Here is a 27,340-nt window from a genome sequence, read left to right as displayed (position 1 = left end):
TTAGAGGAGCTTCTCCAAGAAAGCCTCCTCCCTCCAGCATCGTGCACTGCAAAGTCTAAGAAACAAACGTAAAGTTGGGGCGAAATCTGCATTTTGAAACGGCGACAAGTTTTATAAACTTCCTGGGATAGTGTGTTTCAATCCTTGACTTGAAATGTTCGCAGACCTTTGCAGGAAAGAGGACTTTTGGCTGAAGTCTGTAAGGCGGTGCTGCGCTTTGTGTTCGCGGTGCGTTAAAGGTCCTTCTGGAAAAATGAAAACCAAGAAACGAACTAAGTTATTTTAAAAAAGAGAGATAAAGTTATATAAATAAAGTTATAAATATTTATACTTTGACAAAAGTAAAAAGTAAAAAAATATATATTAATAGAGTGGATTTGTGGCGGACATTGAGCGAAATTAAATAGGTGTGTTTATCGTAAATTTGTTGTGTTAATTTATTAATTTTTAAACAAAGTAAAAAACGAATTTCAAACTAATGGCAGTATTAAAATAACATGTATCCTGACATATCAATATATTTTTACCCTTTTAACGCTATGAATAGTACATTTTATGTTTTTTTAAAGATGTTAAGTGAATAGTTGTAGTGATAGAGGATGGATGGATGATTTTCCGTGCCGTACTTGAACGCATCCTCCAGAGCGGAGAACGCCAGCGCAGGACTGAGACAAATAATCCAATCATTAGTCCACTAACGGCGCTGATGTCTTGGCTCCAGCCTCTGAGGGATGACTTCACTCTGAGGCCGTTTGAGATTCAGCAGACGCCGTGAGTATCCTCCCGCCCCGGTTCGGGTCAGTGGCTGCTGTTTGATCAGTAATCGATACTTGATGTTGTTGTTTTTTTGTTTTTTTTTCGGTGCGGTTCGGCAGCGGGCTCGTGCGTTGTTTGGTGAAGTTGAGGGAGGATACGCGTGTTTCCCGTTAGGACTGAGCGTGTGGGAGTCTTAATTGTTTTGGAAAAGCTGATTCAGGCTCTTCTTCTTCTTAAAGGTCTCAGCTGATGAGTTCACGAACTCCCCAAACAGCTGGTAATTTTGACTTACATGTGGCTGAACTTTTAAAACTTCGTCAACAAAAGTGAATTTTTAAGACTCTTTATATAAGTTTCACACAAACTCCTTTAAAAGTAGTTCAAATTGATATAAATGTTGACTTTTTGAGCTACTTTTTTCCCACATTTGCAGCTCCACATTCCTCAGTGTGAGCTCAGTGGATGCAGGTCAAGGACGATGCAGCTTAAACAGTTATCTTTCACTGTTTGAAAACCTGTGTAATCCTGAGCAGAGACAGCAGCCATGCTACCCTTCACATTGCAGAAAAGGAGCTGATCTGCAGGAGGAATCTGCAGATCCTCGTGGGTACACACCCACAGAGACACAAACAGGAATCAGTGACAGTGGTCGTGGAGTCAACACCCTCAACCTGGAGCTTTACACGCTGTTAATCTGATTGAGAAGCTTGATGTACCTTTGCGGGGCCAATCATCTGTCAGACTTCACTCTATGGAGCATCTAAACTCAGATGTTCTCTCATCCATAGATATTTATTCTGTTTATTGTGTTGTTTTTACAGTTGTAAAATAAGGAACACCACCAGCCTTCATAAAATCCTCCCCAAATGACTGGCAGATGAATCCTTGTGGTTCAGATTCAAATGAATCACAAAGAGGAAGCGATGCGTTTGTCATGTTGGACAAAAAATCCACATGAAACCTAAAGTAACACAACCTTAATTTAAAATTCAATTAAATTTAAGAGCCGATATCATTTGATCAGAACCAGTCACCTGATCTTCAATCTGCACCCCATGGCGGGGCTGGCTAAACCCAGACTAATGTTATCAATGTAACTCTGAGGTCCAAATCTTCTCATACAAGGACTAATGGGTCATTTTTTTTACACAAAAAAGATCCAGTAAAGAAAAAATAGCACTTTCTAAGTAAAGTTCAGTTTAATTCGACTGTAAATATGAAATATCCCCAATCAAGTGTTTTTTCACAGCTTTCACACTGCACTCTTGAGAGCGGACTTCAGCTCAAATGTCTAAAATATGCCAAATATAGTTTGATATAGTTATCTGCACTTTTAAGTTTGATGTTGCCTAAAATTTGTACAATCAGTTAAAAAAAATAAAGTAAAAAGTGGCACTTTGGGACCTTTATAAAGAAAATTAACCTTGAAATGGCATTTCTGAGTACTTATTTATTTAAACCATCTTGAATAAGGAGCACATGCAAAAAATACAGTTTGAAAACATTGTGATTTAAAAAATACTGCTCTGCTCCATTCTAGAGTTGCTCTGCGCAAACAATCCTGCTCGCAGCTTTAAGTGAAATTTTTAACAAATTACTGTTGCTCTTCAGAAACGACATCAGAGAATACGATATAAGTTGCTTTATTTCGGCAAAATACGGCATATATAAAAGACAACAGGGAACACTTTTAAAATAGATCAAAAGATGACCGGAGTGGGACTTGAATGCACCACATTGGTCATATTCTTAACCTTTGTTTCGAAATGCATTTATTTTCCTCTGAAAGGAGGAGATGGTGCTTGTGCATTCACACTGCAGGTGAACCACACCAGGGTTCACTTGCATGTTGAACGGACGCCATGTTTTTACTCAGACCGGAACTGTTTGCCTTCAGCCTTTATAACTGTAAAAACAAATCGGACTATTTTAGGAAATTTACTCTAATGTTGTGGAAAGTGATGGCTCAAGAACTTTAGAAAGTTGGTTGTAGATGGGGCTACAACAACATGATGAAAATTAAATGTTTATAGAGCATCTTGTAATTTTGAAACAGTGTTTTAGTTTCTATTAATACCAGAAATGATCCAACCTTTTCACTCTTCACTCTGTTCACTGCAGCTTTCTTCTTGTGTGTTTTCAAGTCATACTGCTTTTGAGACACCAAAGTATCTGAAAAACAAATGTATCCGACGCTAATATTGAAATAGAATCAGGACAAAAATATCCCTTATAAAATTTATCAAGATTTTTACTGACAGATAAATAATATATATATATATATATATATATATATATATATATATATATTTTTTAAATAACTAGAATAAGATTTCTTTTTGGGAAAAAAAGCACTAAAAAATCTTCTTATTAGGTGACATGAATGACCGTATCCAGACTAGCATAAGTAGGCATTAACACATCATAAAAGTAATTATGATCCTCAGGCTGAAGTGGGCAAGTTTGTGCTGTAAATCTTTAAAACCAGCTCCTTTTTAGGCTCAAGAAGTCCTTTTAATTTTGTTTTGGAATCACAAACTCTGATTTAAAAAAAAAAAACTTGTTTTTTCTCAAATGGATGTTTAGTTTTGAAGTTTTTCTCTGTTGCAATGTGAAATAATTTGTAAAACTGCATTTAAGATAAACATGCAATCGACCCAATTTCTGAAAAATATTTAAAAAGGGACTTTAAAGGGTCTTTAATGACTTAAAATGTTTAGAACTACTATCATGCTTTTAAAAAAAGCCGTAAAAAACTCATCTGTGACCTGTAAACTCTGGTTCTGGAGGAGCATGTTTTCATCTTCCTGCTGTGTGGGCTCCGTCTCCACCTTTGGAGCAGATGTTTTCGCTGGGATTTTAACACGAGGTGGGGTTTCTTCTTCTTTTTTTTTTCTTTTCTAGAGTCCAGACAGTCTGAAGATGACATTTTTGGCTTAATGAATGAGGTTCTAACTGATGAAGGGCGTCTTTTATTTTTTATTCTTTTGTGCTCTTCCATCCCCATCACATTGAGGAAAATTCATGGACCTTTTCACGGAGCAGTAAACCTCCTCACGTCGATTCCTATTGGCCTCCCGTTGCTTCTGCATTAAACAAACAAGTGTGCGAACATGTTAACAAGGAGAAAAGTGATTGTTTTTATAGTCCCATAAAGCTCAGCTGGGACCTGAAATGAAGAAAACAAGAATAAAATCTCAGATAGTTCTGCGTAAGATCTCTTAAATGCACATAAAAGCGTAAGCGCACACACACCACCCAGCACGTCAGGCTTTGCTGGAGTTTGATTACAGAGCTATTTACATTACAGCAACAGAAAGGATTGGTGGGAGGGGAAAAAAAAAAATTGGTTCCAGATGTGAGGTGGAATTCGTGGCGCAGCAGCAGAGCGAATCCCCTCCTCTTCCTTGGCGCAGAGATCTGGACCGACCCGAATGAGCGGCACCAGAGAGAATAGGAAACGTAGAATAACCACAAAACTTAGAAGGAGGAGTCACACTGCAGGAGGGAGCGAGGGGAGCTCAAACGGCAAGAAGTGATGGGGAGAGGGGATGGAGAGAAGAGAGGAAGAGGTCTGGGCTTTAAAGGTTCAACTTTGGTAAGAGACGATTAACTATAAGTTAGATTTATCCATTGTTCTTTTTTGGTGTTGTTAAATGATTGATTTTAGTGAAAAAACAGCTGTTTTCAAATATATGTAAAAATCCAATTTTCAGTCTTATATTTCACACAGAAGGCTTCAAAAAGGAAGTTTTGGGGTGTTTGACAGAACATTTTTAAATCGCTTGATTGAACAAATTGATCAACAATTTCCCGGAAAGCAGATTTATAGGATAGAAGTCCGTTAAATGAACTGGATTCCAGCTTGAACTTCTGAATCCCTCTCACAGGAGAAGGTCCAGACTTGGGGTCATTCCAGGAAATACCAACATATTTCCTTTTTTTTTTTTTTCCTCGAAGGAAAACTCATTCGCATTCCTGCTGGACATGCAAACAGAAAGTCATATGACTGGAACACGAATAAACACGTGTATCCGGGGGTTTTCCTGCACATTTTTAAAGGAGACTGGATCCGTTTGTGTCATGTTCCTGGTTCTGTTTTGACTTGAGGAATGAGGAATTCCAACACCTTTCCACAAATGTCATCTGCTGTATATTCTTCATCTGTCCTTGGGAGGTAATGGGGCTCTGTGATTGTAAAGTTGAAGAACTTTTGAAGTAGTAGTTATCTAAGAAAAGCATATTTGATTCACAAATGATAAAAACATATTTTTTTTTTTGTCTTGAATATTTATTAGTTTGTTATACGTATGCTGGTTGTTGTCTGTAAAGCTTTTTGGATAATTCTTTGGTATTGCTCCCACATAAATCTGTGGTAGGAAGATCTCAACATCTTCGGGAATAGACGTTCAAGCGACCACTTCAATGAAAAGTCTGTAAATGAGTGTACATTTGCATTTCGGGCTTTTACGTTCTGTTTTATTGAATTCACACACAGCTATACACATTTTTGAAGTCAGTTTTCGCGCTCCGTGTGCAAAACGCGCAGGCGTTGTTGGGGCTTTGGTACTCATACATGCAAGGCTTCTCCTTTAATTCACATATGTTCATGGGGGAGAAATTAATAAGTCTCTGGAGCAAAATTTGTAAGATTTGCACCGATTTGACATTTTGCACCAACCCTGTATCAACTATATAAAAATAAAATAAAAGAAGCCCCTCCCTGCTTCTTCAGTGTGAACATCATGGGCTAAACATCCACGAATGTGCATTCTTGACTTTTGAAATTATCAGGGTAATGCTAACATACAGCTTTATGTCAGTTAGCATTTAGTTGGTGATAAGCTACAGGTCGGCATCACTTTAAGCTGCAATCTGCAGTTTTTTTTTTCCACCCAACTTGTTCTATCCAGTAGCTGAACAAACGATAGATGTAGACCTCTTGTGTTGGACAGATTTGACATTTACAATAGGGGGTTATCAAACCTTGGTCACCGGAGGTGTATAATTGTATAAGCCCCTTCTGTATTTGAACAAAATAAAGTATCTTTCTCTCTTATGTGATTTGATGTGCATTCAAATTGATACATAAAATATTTAACAGACTCGTCCACTTCTACAGGATGTCCATAAGAAAAATAAATTTTTTTTTGGGGATCATACGTGTTTTATGTGTGGAGATTTATGGGACACCCTGTATTAACTAAATAGTTACAATCTCGACACTTATTATTAATTTGGCATTTAAAACTTAATGAAAATGTCTTTAAACAGGAAATAAATACTTTTCTCTTACTTGTACTTTTTATTTTAAGCACCAAAAGAAGTCAAACCTGGCATGTTTGGCCCGTTTTGTTCTTTGTGCTAAAAAAGAAAAAGTGTGTCACATAAATGTGCTCCTACTTTGTTTGCAGTGCCGTGAATAAAGACGGTTATCACATGTTGTTTAGTGCACACTGTGGTTCACCTTTAGTCAAATGTAATTGACCTGTCTTCAAAAAAGCAAGCACAACAGGAAGAAAAACTGTCAGTCTGGCCTGAACAATGTTTTACTTCCTGTTCATTTTTATACCAACATAATTTTGTTCATATAGGTGGTTTTCAACATATACATGTTAAGATAAATAATGATCTAGTACTAGATCATTATTTTTAATGTGTATCTGTTACCTTATCATTCGTGTATTTGAAGCTAAACTTTATTTATATTAAAAATATTTGCATGAATTTCTTGTTGTACCAGATGAAGGATAAAGGTACAAAAAAGAGGATGAAAAATAAAGATAAAGAATAGCAGCTGAGGCTACAAGATGCTTGTGGTTTATCGGCATTACTCTCTAATGTCGATGTTTATCAAAAATATATTTAAAAAAATAGTCGATTTGTCATGACTAATATTTTTTTAATTCTCTAAACTGCGGTTTGCACTTTCTAATGTTGCTAGTTAGCATATAGCTTCAACACTTCAAATTTAAAGCTAATGATGCTTAAGATGTGTGTTTTACATCCGGTTTACGCTTGATCCGATTAGACGATTAATCAGAAAAAATAATCAGTGATCAGTTGACGATTAAAATAATCATTTGTAGCCCTAATCAAAAATCAACAATCAGCATAGACGCTCATCCACGCACTTTAAACATACCTGGTGGCTCTGGAAACCGTCACACATTTATCTAAACAGGTACACAATACAGGTACAGATCAGCTCATATGTAAACAAATGTATGTCAAGCTTGTGCTGTTCCTGGATACATATGAATAATGTCTTTGTGCAAAAGTGAGTGGGCACCTGTGCTCAGTCTGTTCTAAGAAAATGACTTTTTATGATTTACAATTGACCCAATTAAACGGAAGTTATTTCCTATCAGTGTTTCTGAGATGTTTATTGAGTTATATTTTCAATATTGCCTGATAAAATTGAACAATTGGGACCAGAGTTCCTGAAATTCCTGCTTTACAACAAGAATGAGACCTTTTCAGGATGGGAAATCCCAGGAGCAGTTCCTGGTAATGCAGCAAAGTCAAACAGCCTCTATTGGTGGAGGCGCTGATGAACTCACAGATTAGAACTGGAATTTCTCTCATGGGCTCCGCTTCGGCCCGAGAGGGTCCGTCTTCAGGGTTGGTGCGTCATGTGATGGACGTCTGTTGGTGCGTAAGCGAGAACACATTTCTCAATCCCAGCGTGCCACAACTGATCTCATTGACTGTGTTTGTATATTATGCTGCTGAAATGGAGCTGCTGAGCTCTGGAACGGATTCAGACGGACTCTTTGTTTACACTGACACACGCTGACTTGTATGGCTGCCACTTCACACAGACAGTATTCAGTCCGGACATGTTGGGATTGAGAAATTTTACCCGGTGCACAAATTTCATGTGAACTACTTTTTCTGGTTTTTGATGCATGAAGGATTTGTTTTCTTTCCATTTCATTGTTTATTTAACAAAATTCACTTCTTAGGTTTCACAGAGTGTCTCTGACATTTAACAGCTTAGTTTATTTGTTTATGAACTGGTGAGAACCCGTTCATCAAAAAGTCTCATGTCTATGGCAAACCCTAACAAATAACGGGGGGGCAGCTATCTGACAAATAAGTCCACAAAATTGGACAAAATTCCCTTCCTGTCATTCTGAACTGTGGTGATGTTGCATCAACGTGCAAACACGGTGGTAGTAGTGTAATGGTGTGGGGCTATTTGCCTTGGTAAATGGATCCTGGAGTTCTGCTGATGTAGTATACTTGGTAAATGAATGGAACTGTGATTGTAAACCTCTTTAGATCTGAAAGCGAGGTAGAAAAGCACTGTGTAAGAAAAATACCCCATTTAAAATAACTAAATTGAGACTCTGGAGTGGTCTCGTCAAAGTCCTGACTAGAGTTTGATCGAGATGCTGTGACATGACATTAAAAAGGTGAAAATGTGACTGAAATACAACAGTTCTGTAAAGATGAAAATAGCTCAGCTCATCCTTTAATGTCCCACTCTAAATATGTTGTTAGTTATTGTGAAATTTTCTCATTTAAAATTATGATGATCCACTTTTTGTTGTTTTTTAAGACATATTTTCTGCAGAGCAGTAGGAGTTCATTAAAAATGTGCCTCTGGGTTGGAGCAGAAGGAACCCTAAGTTGATATCCCAGCATTTCTTTGTTGACGCTCTCTCCCGCTAGCTTACAGACTCAGACTAGCACACGCTAATATTAGCGTAACAAAAAGATAACGAGCTGTATCTGAGCTATGCAGCCGAAGAGTTTTGAGCCAGATGGCAGATCTGATGAGGAAAATGAAGACTTTTTTTGTCTGCAAGTGGATGGATCAGAATTGGAGTCTGGAAGGGAGATTTTGGCAGGAACCCGTCATAAACTCGAGCTTTTTCAAACCGCCTAGTTTCATCTGATCCAACACGATTTGAGTAAAGAAATACTCAGAAATGCAGTTTTGATCTTAAATTATTTTAAATATGTCCTCCATCATGAGAAAACTGCTACAAGAAAATGTTAAAAACAATTTTCATTGGAGTGGATCTTTATAAGACTCGATATTATGTATCGCAGACGTTTCATTGCACTAATTAGCAGTTATTAGGTTGTCCTCCCCCTTAAAAAAAACAACTTAATTTAGTTTTAACTTTTAAATTGTGTTTTATTGCAAACATTTACAAATTGTAATTAGGACAGAAGATTCGTAAATAATACATATTATATGTTCATGTGTATAAGCTGTCGACTGTATATGAGAGCTGGACTGAGTGGCTCCTCCCATTTCATGTCCAAACAGGAAGTACTCGCTGGTTGGTGAAAGGTTGCCATGACAACACTGATTCAGATTAATCATCTCTTACTGTCAATTTCTGGTTCCAATATGGTAGCGTCTGGAGCCAGACGCAAGTCATTTTCAATGGATGCTGTCGTATTTACTTGGTCCAGTTCTCATATACATTAAATTATAACAAAATATATTATACATGAGCTTCACAAAGCCACTGCATTTCATGACACTAAAGTCTGGAAACTAGATAAGTTAAAAAAAAGTTTTTAAGAAATAAAGCAGCTTCTAGTTGTAATGCTCCAATACTATAGTTTGAGCTTTATAAACGAATCATCAACACAACCCAGTGAGGGGAGTAATCACCAGAACAAGAGTTTCCTGCATAGAGTAAATATTTAGACTTCAACCCTCCGACAGTCGGAGCTTTTTGCGATTGACCTTGTCTGGGGTGATGAGGGAGGTTCTACTTCGTAATGGTCTTACTGGGGACATTTCTAATTGTGTGAGTCAGAGGAGATCTCGCAGCAGGGAGCCTCCAGATCGACGCTTAAGTCAGCTCGCCGTCACTCGGTACGCGCTTCAAGCTGTAGTGGCTGCAGGTCGTTAAGCTCCCCGCTAAAGCTGATTAACTGTGACAGGCTGAGACTTTCGATCCCTGCTGAGACTCTGCTAGTGCTTTAGTTGTTTTTTTGAAATGTTTTTGACATTTAAAACGGTGTTGGACTGAAATCCGGGCTAATTATAGGTTTTGATGACAGTAATGCAATGTGCATGATTATGATTAGATCAAAAACGTTCAACCGTTTCCCCCAGAACTGAAGTCCAAAGTCAAATGTGAAAGTAAAAGCTTGCTGGGATCACTAAGTGCAGTACATTGATTTGTTGAGATGGCACTGTGAGAAAGTAAAAGCATGTATTACTATGCACTTCCTCTGTGTGTTTCATAAAATCCTTTAGTCTATCGATTCTACTTTTTTTTTTTTTTAAACTAAAGTTTGTGCTTCAGAATTTCTGTAGATGCTTATGTTAAATGAGGTTGGATATTGAATCTAACCGTTAGATTTAAGGGGTAGTTTACCAACATCCTGCCTGTGAAGTGACTCAGGAGAGAGTGGACTTGTTTCTGTCCCCTCCAGTATCCTCTTGGAATCTGGCAACGGGAATCGGAAAGCATCGGCTGCAGGTTCACCTAAAGCTTGATGTTTGTCCAAGTAAAACGAGTCATCGTCGGGGAATATGGAAGAAGCCAACTAAGCAGAGCAATAGGTGGAACTTGCAGAAAACCAGGCAAGAGTGGAAGAAAAAGTAACTTTGTTGGACAACAGAGGCCTTAGCTGATGCAGCTGAGTTGGGTTCATCCATATTGATGCTGCAGGTTTTGGGGTTGAGTCCATTGAAGATCGGTTGCATCTCAAACTACACTCTAATTTCATCATTTGAAATAGCCTGGCTGTAGGCAAGGACATACTTATCACTTGAACAGCTCTAACAGGCCCCTTGCACAGTGTGCAGGTTTCTGGGGGGTGTTGGAAAATGACCAAAAAATGTGTTTGCCATGCTTGCGTCTCACTGACTTCACCTTTACTTACTCATAGATGTTGCCTAAGTGTTTGCTATGGCCTGTTCCTCTGCAGCATGCATACAAAAAAATGTGAATTCTAATTTTTTTACTGATATTTCTTACAGGTTTGTACTTTGATTCAGCAATATATCGCGATATTTCATTTGGCGATACTTGTATTGATTTGAAATGACAAGATGATTTAACTAATTATTTAAGAGTAAACGTATTCCCTCGTCTTAATTTTGTTTTCCCCTTAAACCAGAGGTCTGCAACCTGCGGCTCCAGATCCACATCTCTTTTATCTCTCCATGGTGGCTCTTTGGCCAAACGTAAAATAAGTCAAAGAGAGTGCTGACCCAGTCATGTCGACAGTAGGAGTCAGAAGAAAAAAGATGAAAAAAAAAAACAAATAAACAAAGCCAGCAAGCTAAGACTACCAAGGTCCAACCCCAAACTAAAATAACAAAACTCGGCAGTATAAGACTGCTGAGGACAAAAGGGGAAAAAGAAAAAAAAAAATAATAAGAGTAAAATAAAATAGCATTTTTTTTCAAAGTAGGGATTACTTAATTAGCATTTATTTAATTTAGATTAATTACATTTATAAATTGATGGCTGAGGTGCACATAGATGATAAATTATGTTGGTTTTTACATCCCTGTTGAGCTTAAGACGTGTACAGATTTTATATGCAAAGCAAAACTTTGATAAAAAGTTTTATCTTTTATGAGTTAAATGCATATATTATCTTATGCTGAACAATATTGGTTACTAGCTGTCCAGACCTGCACTGAGATGATCCTGTTTGGCACAGAGCATTTTTATTTTGAAAATAATTTATTTGAGCTTCTGTCTAATGTAAAAGAAAGCAATAATAATAAGAAAATCACATTTTGAGAGATGCTAGTTTCTTTTTATATATATTTTTTGAGTTTGTGCCAAAAAATGACTTAATTATATATTATTAAAAAAAAGAAGGTCATGGCGGGTTCTAGGTTTTGATTGGTAGAAAATGAGCCCAAATGGCTCTTTTACTGTTAAAGGTTGCTGACCCCTACCCTAAACCGCGAGTAGGCAGCACACCGCACTGAGACTCTGTGAGAAGATCTACGAAGAAAAAATCAGCAAGATCTCGCTTCCAACATTTAGTAATGTTGAAAATAAACTAAACTTTATTTCCTCAATCATACTTGTAGAACAGTATAGGTTAAGGCACATTCATTATACTGAAGTCAATACAAACTGTTCCCTTTGAGATTATTTTTCTTAATTTACCAAATGAAAAGTAAAATACATTTCTGAGTAGAAGCAACTTTTATATGTGATACGGCTGCAGTACTTAGAGTTGTGATCATTAAATAAAATACATTTTATCATTTCAAGATTCGAGATACTTTATTAATCCCACTGGGTGGGGAAATTAATTATATTAAATTAATTTTATCAAGGTGAAAGGTGTATTGATATTCAAGTAATTTTTTTCTAAGTCATACTAAAAAAAATGGTGAAACATTGTACAATCTTGGAATATATTACGATATACATTGAATTGTGAGACAAGTATCGCGATATGTATTGTATCCCTAGACTTTTGCCAAAACACACCTCTATCAGAGAGCCCACTCATATGGACAGACGTATATAAAGGCAAAAACAAAAATGTGTAAAAGTTTTGGCCTCCACACACACTCTCAATAACTTTTTCATATTTTTCGAACCGTCACATATGTTCAATTTTCTTATGAAGAAATAGTTTTGGGTCTTTTTGGCTCAAGTTTCTTCAGGATTCAGACCTCTAGAGAAACTTGAACTTCAAGTTCTGCTTTTAAATGAAAAATGCTTGCATTTTCTTACAGCTTGGTGTTCTATGTGAGAAACTTTACAGTAAAATACTTGCCCAAGGGTACTTTTACTTGCATATTTTTCTTGCTTTTTTACTGTTTTAATTAATGATCTTAGAAAATGAATGAATGTGGACCAAACAGCTCAGTGTGAAACCATAAACTCCTGAGAAAAGGTATGAAGTCTGTTGTGACTTAAATGAATCCCAGCTTCAAGACTCAGACTGTTGAAGTGTTGGATTTGGCAATTCTCAACAGAAGGAAGGAGAAATTCATAAGGTCATGAGAGGAGAGTATCTTGTTCACACATGTCTCTTCCCTCCCTTACTCCTCCCTCTTTATCTTTCCTCCTCTGTCCCTCCGCTGTTCAGTCGAGCTGGCTGGGAGGAGAGGCGTGAGGCGAGCGGCGGAGGCAGTTTACTCTTTTTACTGACCTTTATAGCAGGATTTTTATTGGAGAAAAAAACAAACTTTTACTTGCTTTTTGTAACAAACTCTGGATCCATACGAGAAGGATTTACAACTTAAATATTTAAGTGTTTTTCTCTTCCCCTGAGTTGTGAGAAGAGTCTTCTACATGCACTTTTGGTGGAGGAACTTTTACAAGATGGTTTAACTCGAGAAAAGGAGGAGATCTGCATAAATTCTTGCGTTTTGAAAAGAAATATAAAGAAAATCCCAATCCGTGAGACTTAAGGGGTTAAGGTCACGCTCTCTCCTCATCGTTGAGTCATGGCTGGGATGTATGGATGCTTTAAGGGCCGAGGGTGAGTGTCCACATTTACTGTAAATTCTCATTGTGTGGAAAGGGTTTTTTTGAAGAGGTTATTCAGGGCTTTTTTTATAAGCAGCAGAAACTATAGACCGCTAACTGATTCTTGTGGTCACACTGATCCAATCTGCAGCTGGAACTCAAGAGAAAAGTGGCTTTCAGTTAGTAGTGGATGATTCAAGAAACAGATTGATTGTTTTCTGGGAGTAAAAATTAAAAATTCCTTCGTGCTTTTGGTGACAGATTGAAACCTTCCTGCCAGTTTCCCTGGCTCACAGTCAAGTCATGCTGCTCAAATTCCCTCTGAATATCCGTGCAGATTGAGTTGGGCTCTTCCCTCACTTAAACCTGGGTGCTTGTTTCTGCTCTTAATGATGGAAGAAGCCCTAAATTTAGGACTCAGGGTTTGGCAGTGTGTTTGGACCGCAGGAGGGTTGGCATAATGAAGGCTTTTGGGTTTTTTTCCTTGCAGTGAAATATCTTTTTCTCTCACACGCTGCTTTTTTAAGTTTTTACACCATAGATCTGCCTTTGGTAACAATGATTTTCCTTTAATCCCTCAACCGTGTACTAAACCTGCTTTTAGTCGAGCTGACAAACAAGTTTAAAAGCCTTCAGAGTGGAGATGAGCCTCAGAAACGCTGTAGGCAGAGGGAGAGAGTCGCTGATAATAAGAAGAAGTTTCTTGGTGTTTGAGCTGCAACTTTGTTTTGGTTGCCGACTAATCAATCCACACGATTGTTGTGGGAGCATTTATTCTGACTTCAGGTTTTTAGCTTTTCTGTGCAGGATTTCTGTCTGCATCTATAAACTAAAATAAAAATAGGAAAAGTCTAGATTTAACCAATGCTTGTTTTTTTATTGTGCAGGAAACTCTATTTGCTATTCAGATCACACTTGAATTTATGATTTTAATAGCTAATAGCGTCTTGACAGTGAAAAATAAACTTTAAAAAATAAATCAAGATGGTTATGTACTCTGCACTGTGAGTTACTCTAAAAATCAATGATTATTTTTACAGTTTTGCTAAATTTTTCTTCAAACCAAAGAAGTTCAATGGTGTCAGAATGTTTGGGTGATATTTTTAACTTGTTTCTGACATGTTAGAATATATAAAAGAATAAGCTTTGGGTAAACTATGGAGCATTTCCTCGATGGATGTTGTCATTTTTATTTTAGTTTCTGCAAACTTAAGTGAGGCTGCAGGTGACCAGCAGCTCTACTCTTTTTGTTGTAAATATTTAATCCTTGAACCTTCCGTTCTTAAATGTTCTCTCCGTCCAGTTGGAGTGATTCTGCTCCGAGAGCGGTTATGTAACTAGAGCAGATTGGGTTTGTTCAGGGGGAACGGTGATGCAGCTGGAAATGAATGTAGAGTGTCCGGAGTGACTGATGGAGGTGTTTGGTCAGTCCTCTCCATGTAAGGTTTGTTGCTAAGAGTGCTGGCCCCCTTCAGAGATCCAGAGACGAAGGAGGGAATGTGGGGAGGAGGAGAGCTGGAAGATGAGAAGAACTTTTAGCTAGGAGCCAACATAAGTTTTAAAACTTTAGGAGATTTAACTTTATGTTGTAAATTCTTAAATTTCATTCATATTTACCTACATAACCCCTTGTCCTTGCAGTAGGTGGAGCATGATAAATATCGTAGAACAAAAGATTTTTCCCATTTCTATAAACAAAAAGACCAAATGTCCTTTGACGCAATGATTTAAAAATATATACATTTATTTCTGTGTAAAGTTGTTCAGTTTTCAATGGAAGTGATTGAAATAAATAATAAAAAAGCCACTAAAACAATGGAAAGAAAAGCTTTTGCCCTTTGGTGTTTACACAACACTTAGAGGAAATGACATCATCAATGACTCATCTTTTTTACCTTTTAGATTTCAACATCCGTCAGTCAGGATGATGCTTTTGCATTAAGAAACTTTAAAGAAAGTTGCAAAACCTTCTGGGAAAAGATGTTGAAGCAGGTTCCCCCTGAAGCTAAACCCTGTCATGCTAAGGAAAGGAAACGTACAGCTATATTTGGGCGTGTTAAAGTAAACTTTAAATCTGGAAAATTGAAGGATTTGATTTAACTTAAAACTAGAGCTGAAGAGTTGAGACCAAACTGGAACGTTTTGACTTAATCCAAACATTTCTGCATAAGACTAAGTCAGGTGGCTGGGGCAGGATTTGGGCTTGTTTGCAGCTTTAGGATTAAGTTACCGTGACTCATTTAGTTGATCATAGCGTCCTCAAATTTCAAGTGGAGCAATCTGTGTTGAATACCTTGATAAAGGTCTGGTTTGGTTTAAAAACTTTAATAAAATACAACAAATTCTATCAAAACGTTTTGCTAAATAAAGGTGAGGTTCACTTTCCCATCATAGGGATGGTAGACTTACATGAGTGTATTTTCTTACAATGTCGTCAAATTTTCACTTTGAAAGACTCCATTCAATTAAAAAAAAATACTTAAAGATATAAATGCTCAATAAAAAAATAATGATCCTAAATCATAGGGATTTACTCTGCAAACTGGATGTTTTTCTAGATTACGGTCCAGATTAATGCTGGACTGAACTCCTTTCTTGCTCATCTTAGACCTATGACTTTCACTGCAGCAGGAAACCTTTACTTTGACTTCAGACACACAATCGGTCCATGTAAGGAACCGATAATATTGCAGATAAATGATAGAAAAAAAGCTTTATGCCTTTCATTTATGCTTTGCAGTAGTGTTCATAAGGCGTTAAGCAGCAGATGGCTGCAGAGGTTTTTAGAAAAAGTTAAAATTTTTTCCAAAAGTTGACATCAGACATGGGCCACCCGGGCAGATTTTGAGGTGGCAGTCCAGCTACAGACGTAACGTTACGAAATCGGGTCGTGGGCTTCCAGCCAGCAGCAGCTCTGACTGGACGATGTGTAAATGTCTCTGGACGGCAGATATTCCTATCAAGTGCCACCAACCACACGATCACGCCAATGATTTTTCAAAAATCGAGTGGCGGCATGAAATCTTGAAGATTCTGCTGATGTCTCCCCATCGCACGGTGGCAGTAGTATTTGTGACTATAGAGTAAAAGCCACCTAAATAAAAGGGATTTTTTTTTATTTTATCAAATTATTTAAAAGAAAACTGTTATGACTTCAGGGAATATGGAAAATTACTTCCAGGTAGTTTTCCCGATATCATTTAGCTTTTACTGCTATATATAGAAATGTTTATAATAAAGTTGCATTTGTCTTCACAAAAATAAACTAACGGTGTAAATATTGAGTATCAGGTTTTAATAATGGCCAATGTTACTGTTCAATGTGTGTAAGGTCCTAGTCACAACTGCCCTTACAGGTGTTTAAGGGACGTCTGCAGCCAAAAAAATGACAAAATGTACAGAAAATGCAAGTGGCCTCTATGAAATGTCATCGTCGTAGACCACTCAGGCAGCCAGTTGAGCCACACTGTTCCAAGAAGACCTGGCTGCAGACAAAATCATCTACAGTAAGTGAAAATTACCAAAAATCAGTAGTCTGAAGTGAAAATTCCACCAGGTTTTTATAGTTGTGGCCTCTTTTTTAAAACTCTTTAATGTAAATAAATTATTTAGTGTTCAAGATTAGCCAAAAATGTATCAAAAGAGGGTAAATGCTTTATTAAAGGATATCAACAAAAGTGTTCAGATTTGTCAAACTGTAAGACTTTCACATTGGAGCTCTATCTCTAGACCAGTGTTTATGTTAGCTTCAGCATTTACACAATACATCTGCTTATTCTGCCATGGAGAAAAACACCTCTGCGCCAGAATGGAACACTTTATATTTGTAACGTGTTGCATGTGGGTGAAAAGCTGCCTTAAAGATTTTCTTACCAGTCGAAAGCCGCTTTTCTTTGTAGATGCATTTGATGAGTGTAGCTTAACAATCAAGTATTGTGGATCCAAATTTCTATCTCAGCTCCAGAATCAATGCAGGTAAAAGATGTTAAAGGTGGTTTGCAGCTTAAAGAGAAAAAAACAGATATACAAAATATATAAGCATTTGACGGGTACTCTGGTTTTTTTAATCCACATTTGTTACCATGTTTCCTAGACATGACATCCCATAAGTCACATCTATCAAACATGATTTTGATTCATCAAAAGATTAATTAATTTTATAGACTTCTTACCAAAAGCTGGTTCTGGTTTCTTACCTCAAATGTGCAGTTTTAAACGTCAGCTAGAGATGTGACCATCTCTAAGATTTAGATTCTGGTACTTCAAAGTAAAAGCTGAAGTTCTTCTGGTCTCATTTTTTAATCAGAGCTGAAAAGGTTCACCTGGGGCTGCTCGGCTCCCTCTCAACCATTCTCACATAAATCAGCTTGTTTACTTTGGATTTCATGGGAAACTTGTAATCACATTCTTCAGAGTTCAGGAGTGGAGTTTAATGAATAATTCCCTTCTTGGCCATCATCTCTGGGCGTGGGGCGGTTGGATGGGTCAAGAGGAAATACCATGGTTGTAAAGGCCATGTTCACGGTCAGGTTTGTGCAGCCGGATCAGAGACGGAGAGACAGACCAAACGCTGAGATAATGAGTCAAAAGGAATGAGGGTGAGAAATAAATGTTGGTGTGAGGCTCCGTTATCTGGCTACATTCTTCGTATAGTTTGCAGCCTTTTATGGCCTTTTGGCTCCGAATGAGGAGACAGTCGAGGGAGAAGCAGCTGAATAGAAGAGTAAAAGATGTTTATCCTTCCTCGATATTATCTTTTAACATCCTGCTCTCTATTAAAGCTTTATTGAATTAACATGGAGAGATACATGTGACATGATGGCATCTGGTTCCTGCTTATAGACTTAGACCAAGGTTATTCGTCAGGATCAGGATCATTTACTAACCTCTGGAGGGAGATTGCTTGATGTACTTGCTTTCCTCTTAAAAAAGTATTGCATTTTAAACTAATGCCTTAGTCACAACTGGCCTTGTGGGTAGATATGGGCTGTCTGTGGGCGAAACATAGAGACTAGATCGTCCAGAAGGGGAAATAATACAACTTAGCCTAACCCAAAAGTGTTTAGATATGTAAATCAAAACTGTTTTTAAAGCTTATAACGGGAAAAATCATAACTGTTGAGAGTCACCTGTTCAAATAAAGTTTTTGATTGTTGATGTCTACATCCAGGTGGCTTGCAGAAAATATCAAGGTTGTAGACCGCTGAGCCAAAAGAAGTTCACACACAACTTTTTCTAAGAGCATGCAGAGGATGACACTAATACAATACGTAAGGAAGTAGATTAGATGCAGGAGTGTCGTACGTACTCTGCACTAGAAGCTCGCTAGTGCTATTTGTGTAATTTATGTGAGCTCCTGCATGCAAATTAGACTATCAGAAGACACTTGTATATGTACAACCCATGTGTGCAGCATTAGCACGCGGTCAGTAAAGAGCCAGTACGCCGCCGAACGACCGCATCACCTGTGCCGTCTGTGAGTGTAACTTCCATTATACTAACGAACACTATGAAACACTTACCAGACGCACAACAATCGTAGGTTTCATATTCATGATGTCTCTTAAGGTGGTCGAGGGAACTCCACAAGCCCGGACAACCCAAAAACTGTGGAGATATTCCACAAAAATCCGTGCATACAGACCGGTCTTAAGTCATGAAAGGCATCACACAAGGCTTAGGATGAAATATAAAACTGTAGTTTAAAGGAATCGCAGCTGAGAATTGCCTCTTCTTGAGAGACTTTCAACAAAAATATACCTGAATAGACTGCAAAATTTTAAACTGTTTCTTCTTATCTAAACCTAATGAATACAATGTTTGTATTTTGGGGATTTATTTGTAAATCAATAGATTTGTTTCTCTGACAAAAGTATTAAATTCTCTTAATGTTAAATTGATTGTGTGCACTCTGTCTGGCATTTGACCCCAAAGTGTGAAGGATCAGTTTGGTTCCAGTACAGTGAAAGGCTGAACCACAATCTGATGATTTCTGGTTTGGTTAAGCATAAACTTCACTAAACATATTTGTCACCACAACAGATCGACTCCTTTAGTGTTTAGTGTGACACATTTATTCAACAGAGTCTTAAGGCTGATTTTAAACAGTCTTTTTCTCCGACTAAAACTGTGTTTTATGTTACCCTATGAATGGGATGCTTGTTCTTATTTCCTGTTTGTGTATTCTGCTTCATTTTGTGCTCTCTTTTACTATTGTGAAGCACTTTGGGAGTTTTTTATGTGAAAAAGATGTTATAGAAATAAATCTTTACTTACTTACTTACATATTTCAAATTATTGGTGAAAAGTAAGCCGACATAGTCATACTGTCATCTTCTGTATGCATGACATCCATTCACATAAGGTCAAAAGGTCATTTTTCTCTTTGTGGAGCTTCATGATGAAAAACCGAGACAGTAAACATCTATTAAACAGATTAGAACCGGTAGCTTTATTTTGAAAAACTTAATTATTTACCTGATTCCAAGATCATATTTGTGTACTTTTAGTTTTTGCTTTACAATAGCTAATAATAATACATTTGCTTCATAAAACGTGAAAACTTTTCTTTTTAATAAAAAAACTGTTGTGTAAACAACTAAAACCTTTCCCACCCGCATTTTTAACAAACTGCATCCACTGCTGCTTGACATAAATAGGCTTTTGTTACATGAAGTTCATTTTTGGACATTTTTAATCAATTGCCTTGTAACATGCTGCTGATGAAGCCCAGTTTTAAATAAAAATACTAAGATAAGTAATCAACCGAAAGAGCCCACATTCCCACCCTCTATGACTTTTCTGGTCTATCGCTGTTTGTATTTAACTCAAAAAAAGGGTTACTCTTTCTGTTTTTAAACTTTATACGGTCTTTCATTTTGTTTTTGCAGACTATGCATTAAAAACCGTGTTTTTGGGCGTGTTTGCTCGTTCAGCATTAACGCCTCTCGTTTGGCTTCTACTGTCAAAAGCAGCTGAGGGCCGTGCTGCTTCCTTAAGACCGATGTTTACTGGGCTTTAGTCGTGTCATCTAAGATACAAAGCGTTACAGGATTTGCAGCAGCAGAGGTTCAAGAACGAAACCTCAAAGTAAAGGTTTTTCGGCTGTTAAGGTGGCATCAGTTTGTGTGGAGCAGAGTCTCAGAGGGGTGAAATTATTAATTTTACTAAAAGAGTATTTCCTGAGCTCAGAGGTATCAGACGTGGGCTGACAGGTAGAAGATCGTCTGTGGCTCGATGAAGGGGATTACTACAGAAGCAGACGGTTTTACGTCAGAAGAAGGAGACCTGCTGATAAAATCTGGTTAGAGTCACTCGGACTAGAAAAGCTTTTGTTTTAGACGTCATTATCTTTCTACACTTCCCAGCTTCACCTCTTTCCAAACCGGATTATTTCTGAGGCTAGTTTGCTGGATTTGCTTTGTGTTACACTGGACCAGACAAAAACCGCTCACATTTAGCTTCACTTGATTACAGAAGCCGAGTGCTTAATGAGGTTATTCCAGCCGTCTAATAAAGGAAAACCCCCCACTGGTTTGAATCCTTCATTATGTAATGCGGCTGTCGCACAAACACACGTCCAAAGCTAATAATGAGCTTGAGTGTTTGCACTGCAGTTTTGAGATGAATGTCGTGGGATTACCATCTATTGAGAGTTAATAGATAGCAGCTAGAAAACTCATAAATCAATCTGGGGGATTAGTAATCTGGATATGGCCCAAGAAAAATACAATTAATGGAGAATAATTTTCTAAAATATTGCATTTTGTGTGCTTGAAGTTATAGTTATGGAGAAAACAAATGTACCAAAAGGACATTATAACATTTTTACCAAAAATAGCGCCTGCCACAGGAGTTTAAGAATATCGTGATATCGACATGGAGCTTCCTCTGTACACTGTAAAAACTGAAATGTTTGTTACATTTAAAATTATTACTCAAAATTTTAATCTATTGAAAACTAATAATTTTAAATGTAACAAATTACAGAGCTTTTGTAAATTGATCCAATTGTAACAGTGTAGGGCCTCGTGACCCAGATAAACGGAACATAAATGGACAGATGATACAGTTTTATCGGATATCTATTCCAGAAATGAGTTAAATGACTGGCTTTTCTGATGTTTTAATTGGAATAATTCTTTCAAACTTTTTAATGCATGTGCTGTAAAAAAAATAACTGAAATGGTTCAAAGCACAGAAGAAGATTTTAGCACAAAAACAGGATTTAATAGAAAATCTAAACGAATAAATCAATGAAAAACAAATGTTTGTTTAAAAATAAATAAATACATAAACAGAAAAATATTTGTTTTATGAAACTCAGGCAGTTACCTTCAAACTACTGAAGTTTCAATCTATCAAAGAACATAAATGTGGATATTTGAAACCAAAAGATCATCCCAGACTGCTAATTACAAGATACTATTTTAATCCATGTCAATCAAAAAATGTAAAGATTTTATCAAACTTTAATGGTGTTTAAATTATATTTTCTTCACATTCAGATTTCTAAAAGCAAGTGTTCGAAAAATTGATACCAGAAGTTACAAAAGTTAGAAAACATTGTGTAAAAGTTTAAACTGATGCTGTTTGGTTTTTGTTCTGCACCCAAAATAAAGCTCAAAGAGAAGCTGTCAAAACCGTCTTTTCCATTTGTTTAACGTTCGTAGTCCCGACGAGGACTATATAAATTGACTTTCTGTTGTTTTTAAGAAAAAGATTCAAGATGAAGCCCGGGGCTTTTCAATGAACTCCATGCGACTCTGAACAGCCGACTGGCTTCTTCTCATCTGCAGCGAGGTGTTGCAACAGTCTTCTGACTCGCAGATCATTATATTTAGGAATATGTGTGTAATAAATACAATTCATTTTAATAAGGGGGCCTTCGACATCTTGATATAATCAAAGTCCCATGGAATGAACTAATGAAAAAAAGCTTACATGCAGTTTTTTCCCCAAATATTTCTTTTTCTGAGGTGAATTTATGAGTCTTCTGTCACATTGGGCTGTATTCATACTGTAGTGTACAAAACTGGAGCTCTGCCTTTCCATGCCTGCATTGATGCAAATCCAGTGACGAGTGAGTTGAATTTGGAAATTCAAATGAATCCTACAAGTCAATTATTGTGATTGAGTTTCAGTTCAGCGAGCTTCTAAGTTAAAGGAAACACAGATAAAAAATGTAAATTTTTTGACGTTTTTTTTTAAATCCATGACTCAAAATGGAATAGTGGCCAACTGGAAAAGTCCAGAAGTAATTGTGAGAGGCTCCTCTGTCCTCGTGAAGGCCTCTCTGTTTACTGTAAGTCCTAGTTCCCTTTGGTCTCCCTCATCCCAACGTCCCTCTGTTTGTCTTAACTCGCTCTTCTCTGCTTTCATGCTGCACTTTCCCACAACCTTTCTCTGACTCCTTCCTTCTGCTGTCTTGTGCTCGTCTCACTTTCTTTTTCTTTCACTTTCGCTGTATTTATGCCACCTTCACTTACTGGAAACCTGAAACCGTTAGTCACCATTAATCATTACTTCAGTTACAAGTCTAATCAGATGACTTCTTCACCTGATTAACGAGTGTCTCTGAAGTCGTTTTGCTAAAAGAGGTAACCGAAAAACAGGAAAAGAAGAAAGTCATTAGAAAGTAGCAAATTATTTGTATTTTTTATGAACCTATTTGTAATTAATCTTGATTACAGCGACAAAAAACAGCATATGTTACTAAGAGGAAACAACTTGTTTTAGAACAGAATGAGATTTCTATTGTCAAGAGTAAGAGGGCAGAAGCATTTTGACTCATTTTAATAAAAATCTACCCATTTCTAAATTCTAGTTAAACCAAAAAAGTGACAAAAAATTCTCAAATGTGCTGATTTTGAAAAATATGAAAGAGGATTAGGACCATGGAGAAAAATATGAAGGGCCTAAAAGAATTCTGACTTTAATGTCAAATTTCTGAATTTTAATGCTTGAATTCTGAGATTAAAGGCAGGATTCTGACGGAATTCTCAGAAATCTTACCTTTTTTATATTCTGGCTTTAATCTCAGAAGTGGGACTTCTTTTCTCAGAATTCTGACTTTACTCTGAATTCTTACATTTTTTTTCTTAATTCTAGCTCAATATATGGATTGAATAGACCATAAATTTTGACTTTTTTTCTCAGAATTCTGAATTTAGACTTTTATCTCAGAGTTCTGAACTTAATGCCAGAATTCTAACTTTTTTCTCATAATTCTTATATGTTTTTCTTAATTCTGGTTCTAATCTCAGAGTTGTGACTTTTTTTTTCTCAGAATTTAGATTTTTTTTCCTGAATTCTGACTTTAATCTCAGAATTTCAAATAGACTATAAATTAATTTTTTTTTCTTAAAACTTTAAATTTAATCTCCCAATTTTTAGGTTATTTTCTCAGAATTCTGAGATTTTCTGGTTCTTCATTTTTTTCTCCTTGACTCTGATCCTCTTCCGTAGAAAAAAGCTTGAGGAGTGTGGAACAAGGATAAGATTAAATTGAATGAAATAAACTATTTAAAAATCGAAATCATCTTTAAAAGGAGTTTTAAGTCTTTGCGAGAATTAGATAGTTTGCAGTGTTGGGTATAATTACTCATTTTAGAATAGCTTTGCAGAAAAGCTGCAAAAAGTACTCGACTCCTTTTTGCAGCCTTTTTCCTGTCAACTTGAAACTTTTACCAATCTACAATCCACAAGTTTACTCAAATATCCATTTATAAAAGTAAAATAATCAGTTTATAATAAATGTTACCTTGTAGACAGGACGAAACTTGTCGGTCCTTGTCACACAATAGTGATTTAATGTGTAGAACAAGTGGGTCATAATGGTGTTTTTGGTGGATGCTGTGGTATAGCAGTGGGGCGTTTTCTCATTCTTGTGAGGCTCTTTATTGTTCCATAGAGCAGACATGGTACATAAATATGTGTTTTTGCTGTCTGCGTATCTAAATGTGTTTCCTAGAGATGTTGTGAAGCCTCCTCGTGTTTGTGTGTTTCACTTTTGGCCATAGTGAGTTCCTGTGGGAGCAGACAGGAAACGATCAGACGAGAGCTGTCAGCTCATAACGAAGACAACAATGAGTGTTTACGGCTAATTTATGCGACTTTTTTAACTTTTACTAAATTATAAGTTGGTACCATGTTGTTTAGGAATCCCACGTAGTGATTTTTAGAGGATTGGGACTCAGATGTATGTTTTCTGATGGAAAAATTAAAGGTTTCGATTATGTTTTTGGTGAAATAATAGTACTTTATTGGATTTTTATTGTGTTGTTGTAACACCGAAGAAACATTCTTGCCATGAAAACAAACCCTGTGGAATTTTCCATGTTTGTATAATGCTCCCCTCACTGTAAACACACATGACAAGAGGCTCTCCAGCTGCTTTCCTAATGTTGTGAAGCCTGGTTTTTATTTTTATTTTATTTTATTTTTTGTTTTTGCTCATTCAGCTGAATGTCTTTTTTCCAAAGACTCATAAACCATCTCGGAGCTTTTTCAGCCGTCATAAATGATGTTGCTACCGTCATAAGCTAAAATTCTGCTTAGTTGTCAGATTTTTGTTAATAAACATTCTATAACTATTACTACGCTGAATATTTTTTAAAACTTTTAGCTACAGCGTTTCCTTCTATTTTTTTTTTGTCTTTTTATTGTTTTAACCATTTTTATATATATATATGTGTGTGTTGTAGAAAGCTGATGAAAAGTGCTCTACAGAAAAAGTGACTGATTGATCTGTTCTTCTGTCTCCCAGCAGTGACAGTGTCGCCATGGCATCAGGATCTCCAGACCAGACGACCAATCAGGAGCCAGCTGAGGTTCGGGAAGAGAGCTCAGGTTTGCACTTTATCATCTTCTTTGAAGAAAAGCTGGAACAAAAAGTCAGTGTTGGATGTTTGAGTATGTTGCACGATTGGGTAACTCCTAGAACTGCTTTATTATTTACCAGTCACGACTTGCATTAGGCGTTGCATCATACTAGAGGCGTCATTGGCCTGTTCTGCACATCATTTCTTCACTCTGTTGAGTTTTTTTTTTTGTTTAACCATAACAAGATCTACATTTTTATTGTAACGGGATTGTTGTTTATGTACATCCTAATTGATGAAAGTTTATATTGTTGTGTAGATTTAATCAAAAAACCCAATCATAATGCTTACACCCCTGTGCTTTACTACTACTATGGGTTTTTTTTAATAGATGTGTTTTTCTGCTTTTTCCTTCAGAAAATCAGTATAAATATGTTTGCATAAATGTTGCTTTTTGATATAATAAGCAAGAACCTACAAAGACCAAAATATTGGCCAATAGCTAATTTATTGAAATGTGATATATATTTTGTATCTGGTTAGATTTAGTTAAACTCAAACCAAATTGATAAAACTGATCAAATTAGAAAATCTAAAATTTGCATATTTAGGAAATATTTAGTATTTCAGATGATTGTCAAAGAGCCTAGAGAGGTTATTCCGTCTAAATTCCAGTTTGGGAAGCAGGTTGCAGTTCAACAATCAACCACTAGGTGATCTGTAATCAAACCACAAATCGATATATATAACAATGTAGTCGGTCCTTTCTGTATATCTTAAAGTCTGCTTTACTTGTTTTGCTGCAAAAAACGAAAAAATAAGAAGTGTAAATTTTATTTCAGATCAATATTAGGTGCAAACGAGTTAACTTTTACATTAAAAAAGCTGCTAAAACCTTAAGAAGTCCACTACTTTTTGCAGTTTTTCTGTAAATTTCCAGAATTATTCTGACATGAGTAACCAAATCCCAACTGCAAACTATTTCATTCTTGAACAGATTTGAACCCCTTGTTTTTAGAAATGTAATGTCTGTTTGTGCATAGAATGACCACACTAGAGAGTTTGATGGTCAATTTTTGGATGTGTAAAATCAGTTAACTATTGACTGACGAGTCCACTCCCCTTTGGCGTTCCAAACAGGAAGTGACCGCTAGCTCCAAGAAGCCATATAGAAATAAACATCTAATACTCAGTCATTCTATTTATGCTGTGCTGCATTCTTTAACGTGTTCTTGAGAATCCATTTTTTTTTTCCATTCGATTTTTTTTCTGTAGTGCAATTTTATCAAGTTATAAACTGACCAATCGGATGCCTCAAAAAAAAAAAAATGTGGCCTCACGTCCGACGTTCGAAACATTTGACAGATTCTGCTTCCAAATAGGGGTGTGAAATTCCAATAATCTCACGCTTGATTGGTGAGAGTGGTTGCCATAGAAACAACGACTTGGACCAATCAGTGCTCACTGATATTGTCTGGTTCCAACATGGCGACGTCCGTATCATAAAAATGGCGACTTAATTGACTTCATTTCGATTGAGCTTAGAAGTAAGGCATTCTCTATGGATGACATCACACTCACTCTGTCCAGTTGTCTTATACAGTCAATCATTAGAATCACAGATAGTGATAGCTGGTCATTTGACATCTTTTTTCTGACATTTTTTGCCAATTAAAAAAAAAAAACATAAATATCAGAGTCATTTTACATCCAACGCACGTGTCCTCCTCAAAGCTCAGCATCTTTTTATCTCTGAACGTTCACTAAGATCAAGCTTCTCCTCGTTTGGCTTTACATCCTTGCACAGCAGCCTCTTGTCACGGGAAAAACTAAAAAAAAAAAAAAGAATTTTCAGCTTCACAATGACGATAGAGCTGCAGTGACCTTCCACTGACGAAGTGGCCTTTCTCTGTTTGTTCTCGCTGCGAGGAAAGACCTTTACTTTAATAGTGAATTGTGCCTAGAATAGCCCAATAAATGGCACTTTGGGGGGTGTTTTCCCTAAACTTGGCTGTACACAAACTTTTAAGGCTTCATGCAAAAAAATGTTTAAGCCTCTTGGCAAAATAAAACTCTGTAAAGAGTGAAAACATTTACAGCTAGCAGAGTTTTGGGCATGAAAAATCCACTGCAAAAGCTAAATCTTACAAAAGTTTAAAAAAGAACAAAAAGGAAACCCCTTTTGATCCGAGAAAAATTTTCTTGCAAGACAAATAATCTGAAGAAATATGTTAAAAGGGGAAAAAGAGAAATTTTTAGAATGTCTTCCTTAAAAAAAAGGAAGAACATTTTTCTGGAAGATTGGAAGATTTTTTTTTTTTTTTT

General features: G+C 36.6%; 1 protein-coding gene across 7 annotated transcripts in view; it reads left to right on the top strand.

Moving 5' to 3' along the window:
* Positions 1 to 386: 386 nt before the first annotated feature.
* Positions 387 to 27,340, top strand: part of zgc:66433 (uncharacterized protein LOC321250 homolog) — a 49,739-nt gene continuing 22,785 nt past the window's right edge. Inside the window, exons 1-2 of one of the 7 annotated variants that reach the window (XM_036213829.1) lie at positions 387 to 771; positions 24,961 to 25,043. In XM_036213829.1, the coding sequence (XP_036069722.1) occupies positions 608 to 771; positions 24,961 to 25,043 (247 nt within the window). In that variant the 5' untranslated portion in view covers positions 387 to 607. Of the gene's footprint in view, positions 772 to 4,292; positions 4,355 to 12,820; positions 13,207 to 24,960; positions 25,044 to 27,340 lie in introns of those variants that run through there. The other 6 variants (XM_024283831.2, XM_024283832.2, XM_024283830.2 and 3 more) reach the window with 6 other exon arrangements.

The sequence above is a fragment of the Oryzias melastigma genome, linkage group LG10 (assembly GCF_002922805.2).
Source record: "Oryzias melastigma strain HK-1 linkage group LG10, ASM292280v2, whole genome shotgun sequence".
Lineage (NCBI taxonomy): Eukaryota > Metazoa > Chordata > Actinopteri > Beloniformes > Adrianichthyidae > Oryzias > Oryzias melastigma.
This window is presented reverse-complemented; position numbering and strand designations above follow the sequence as displayed.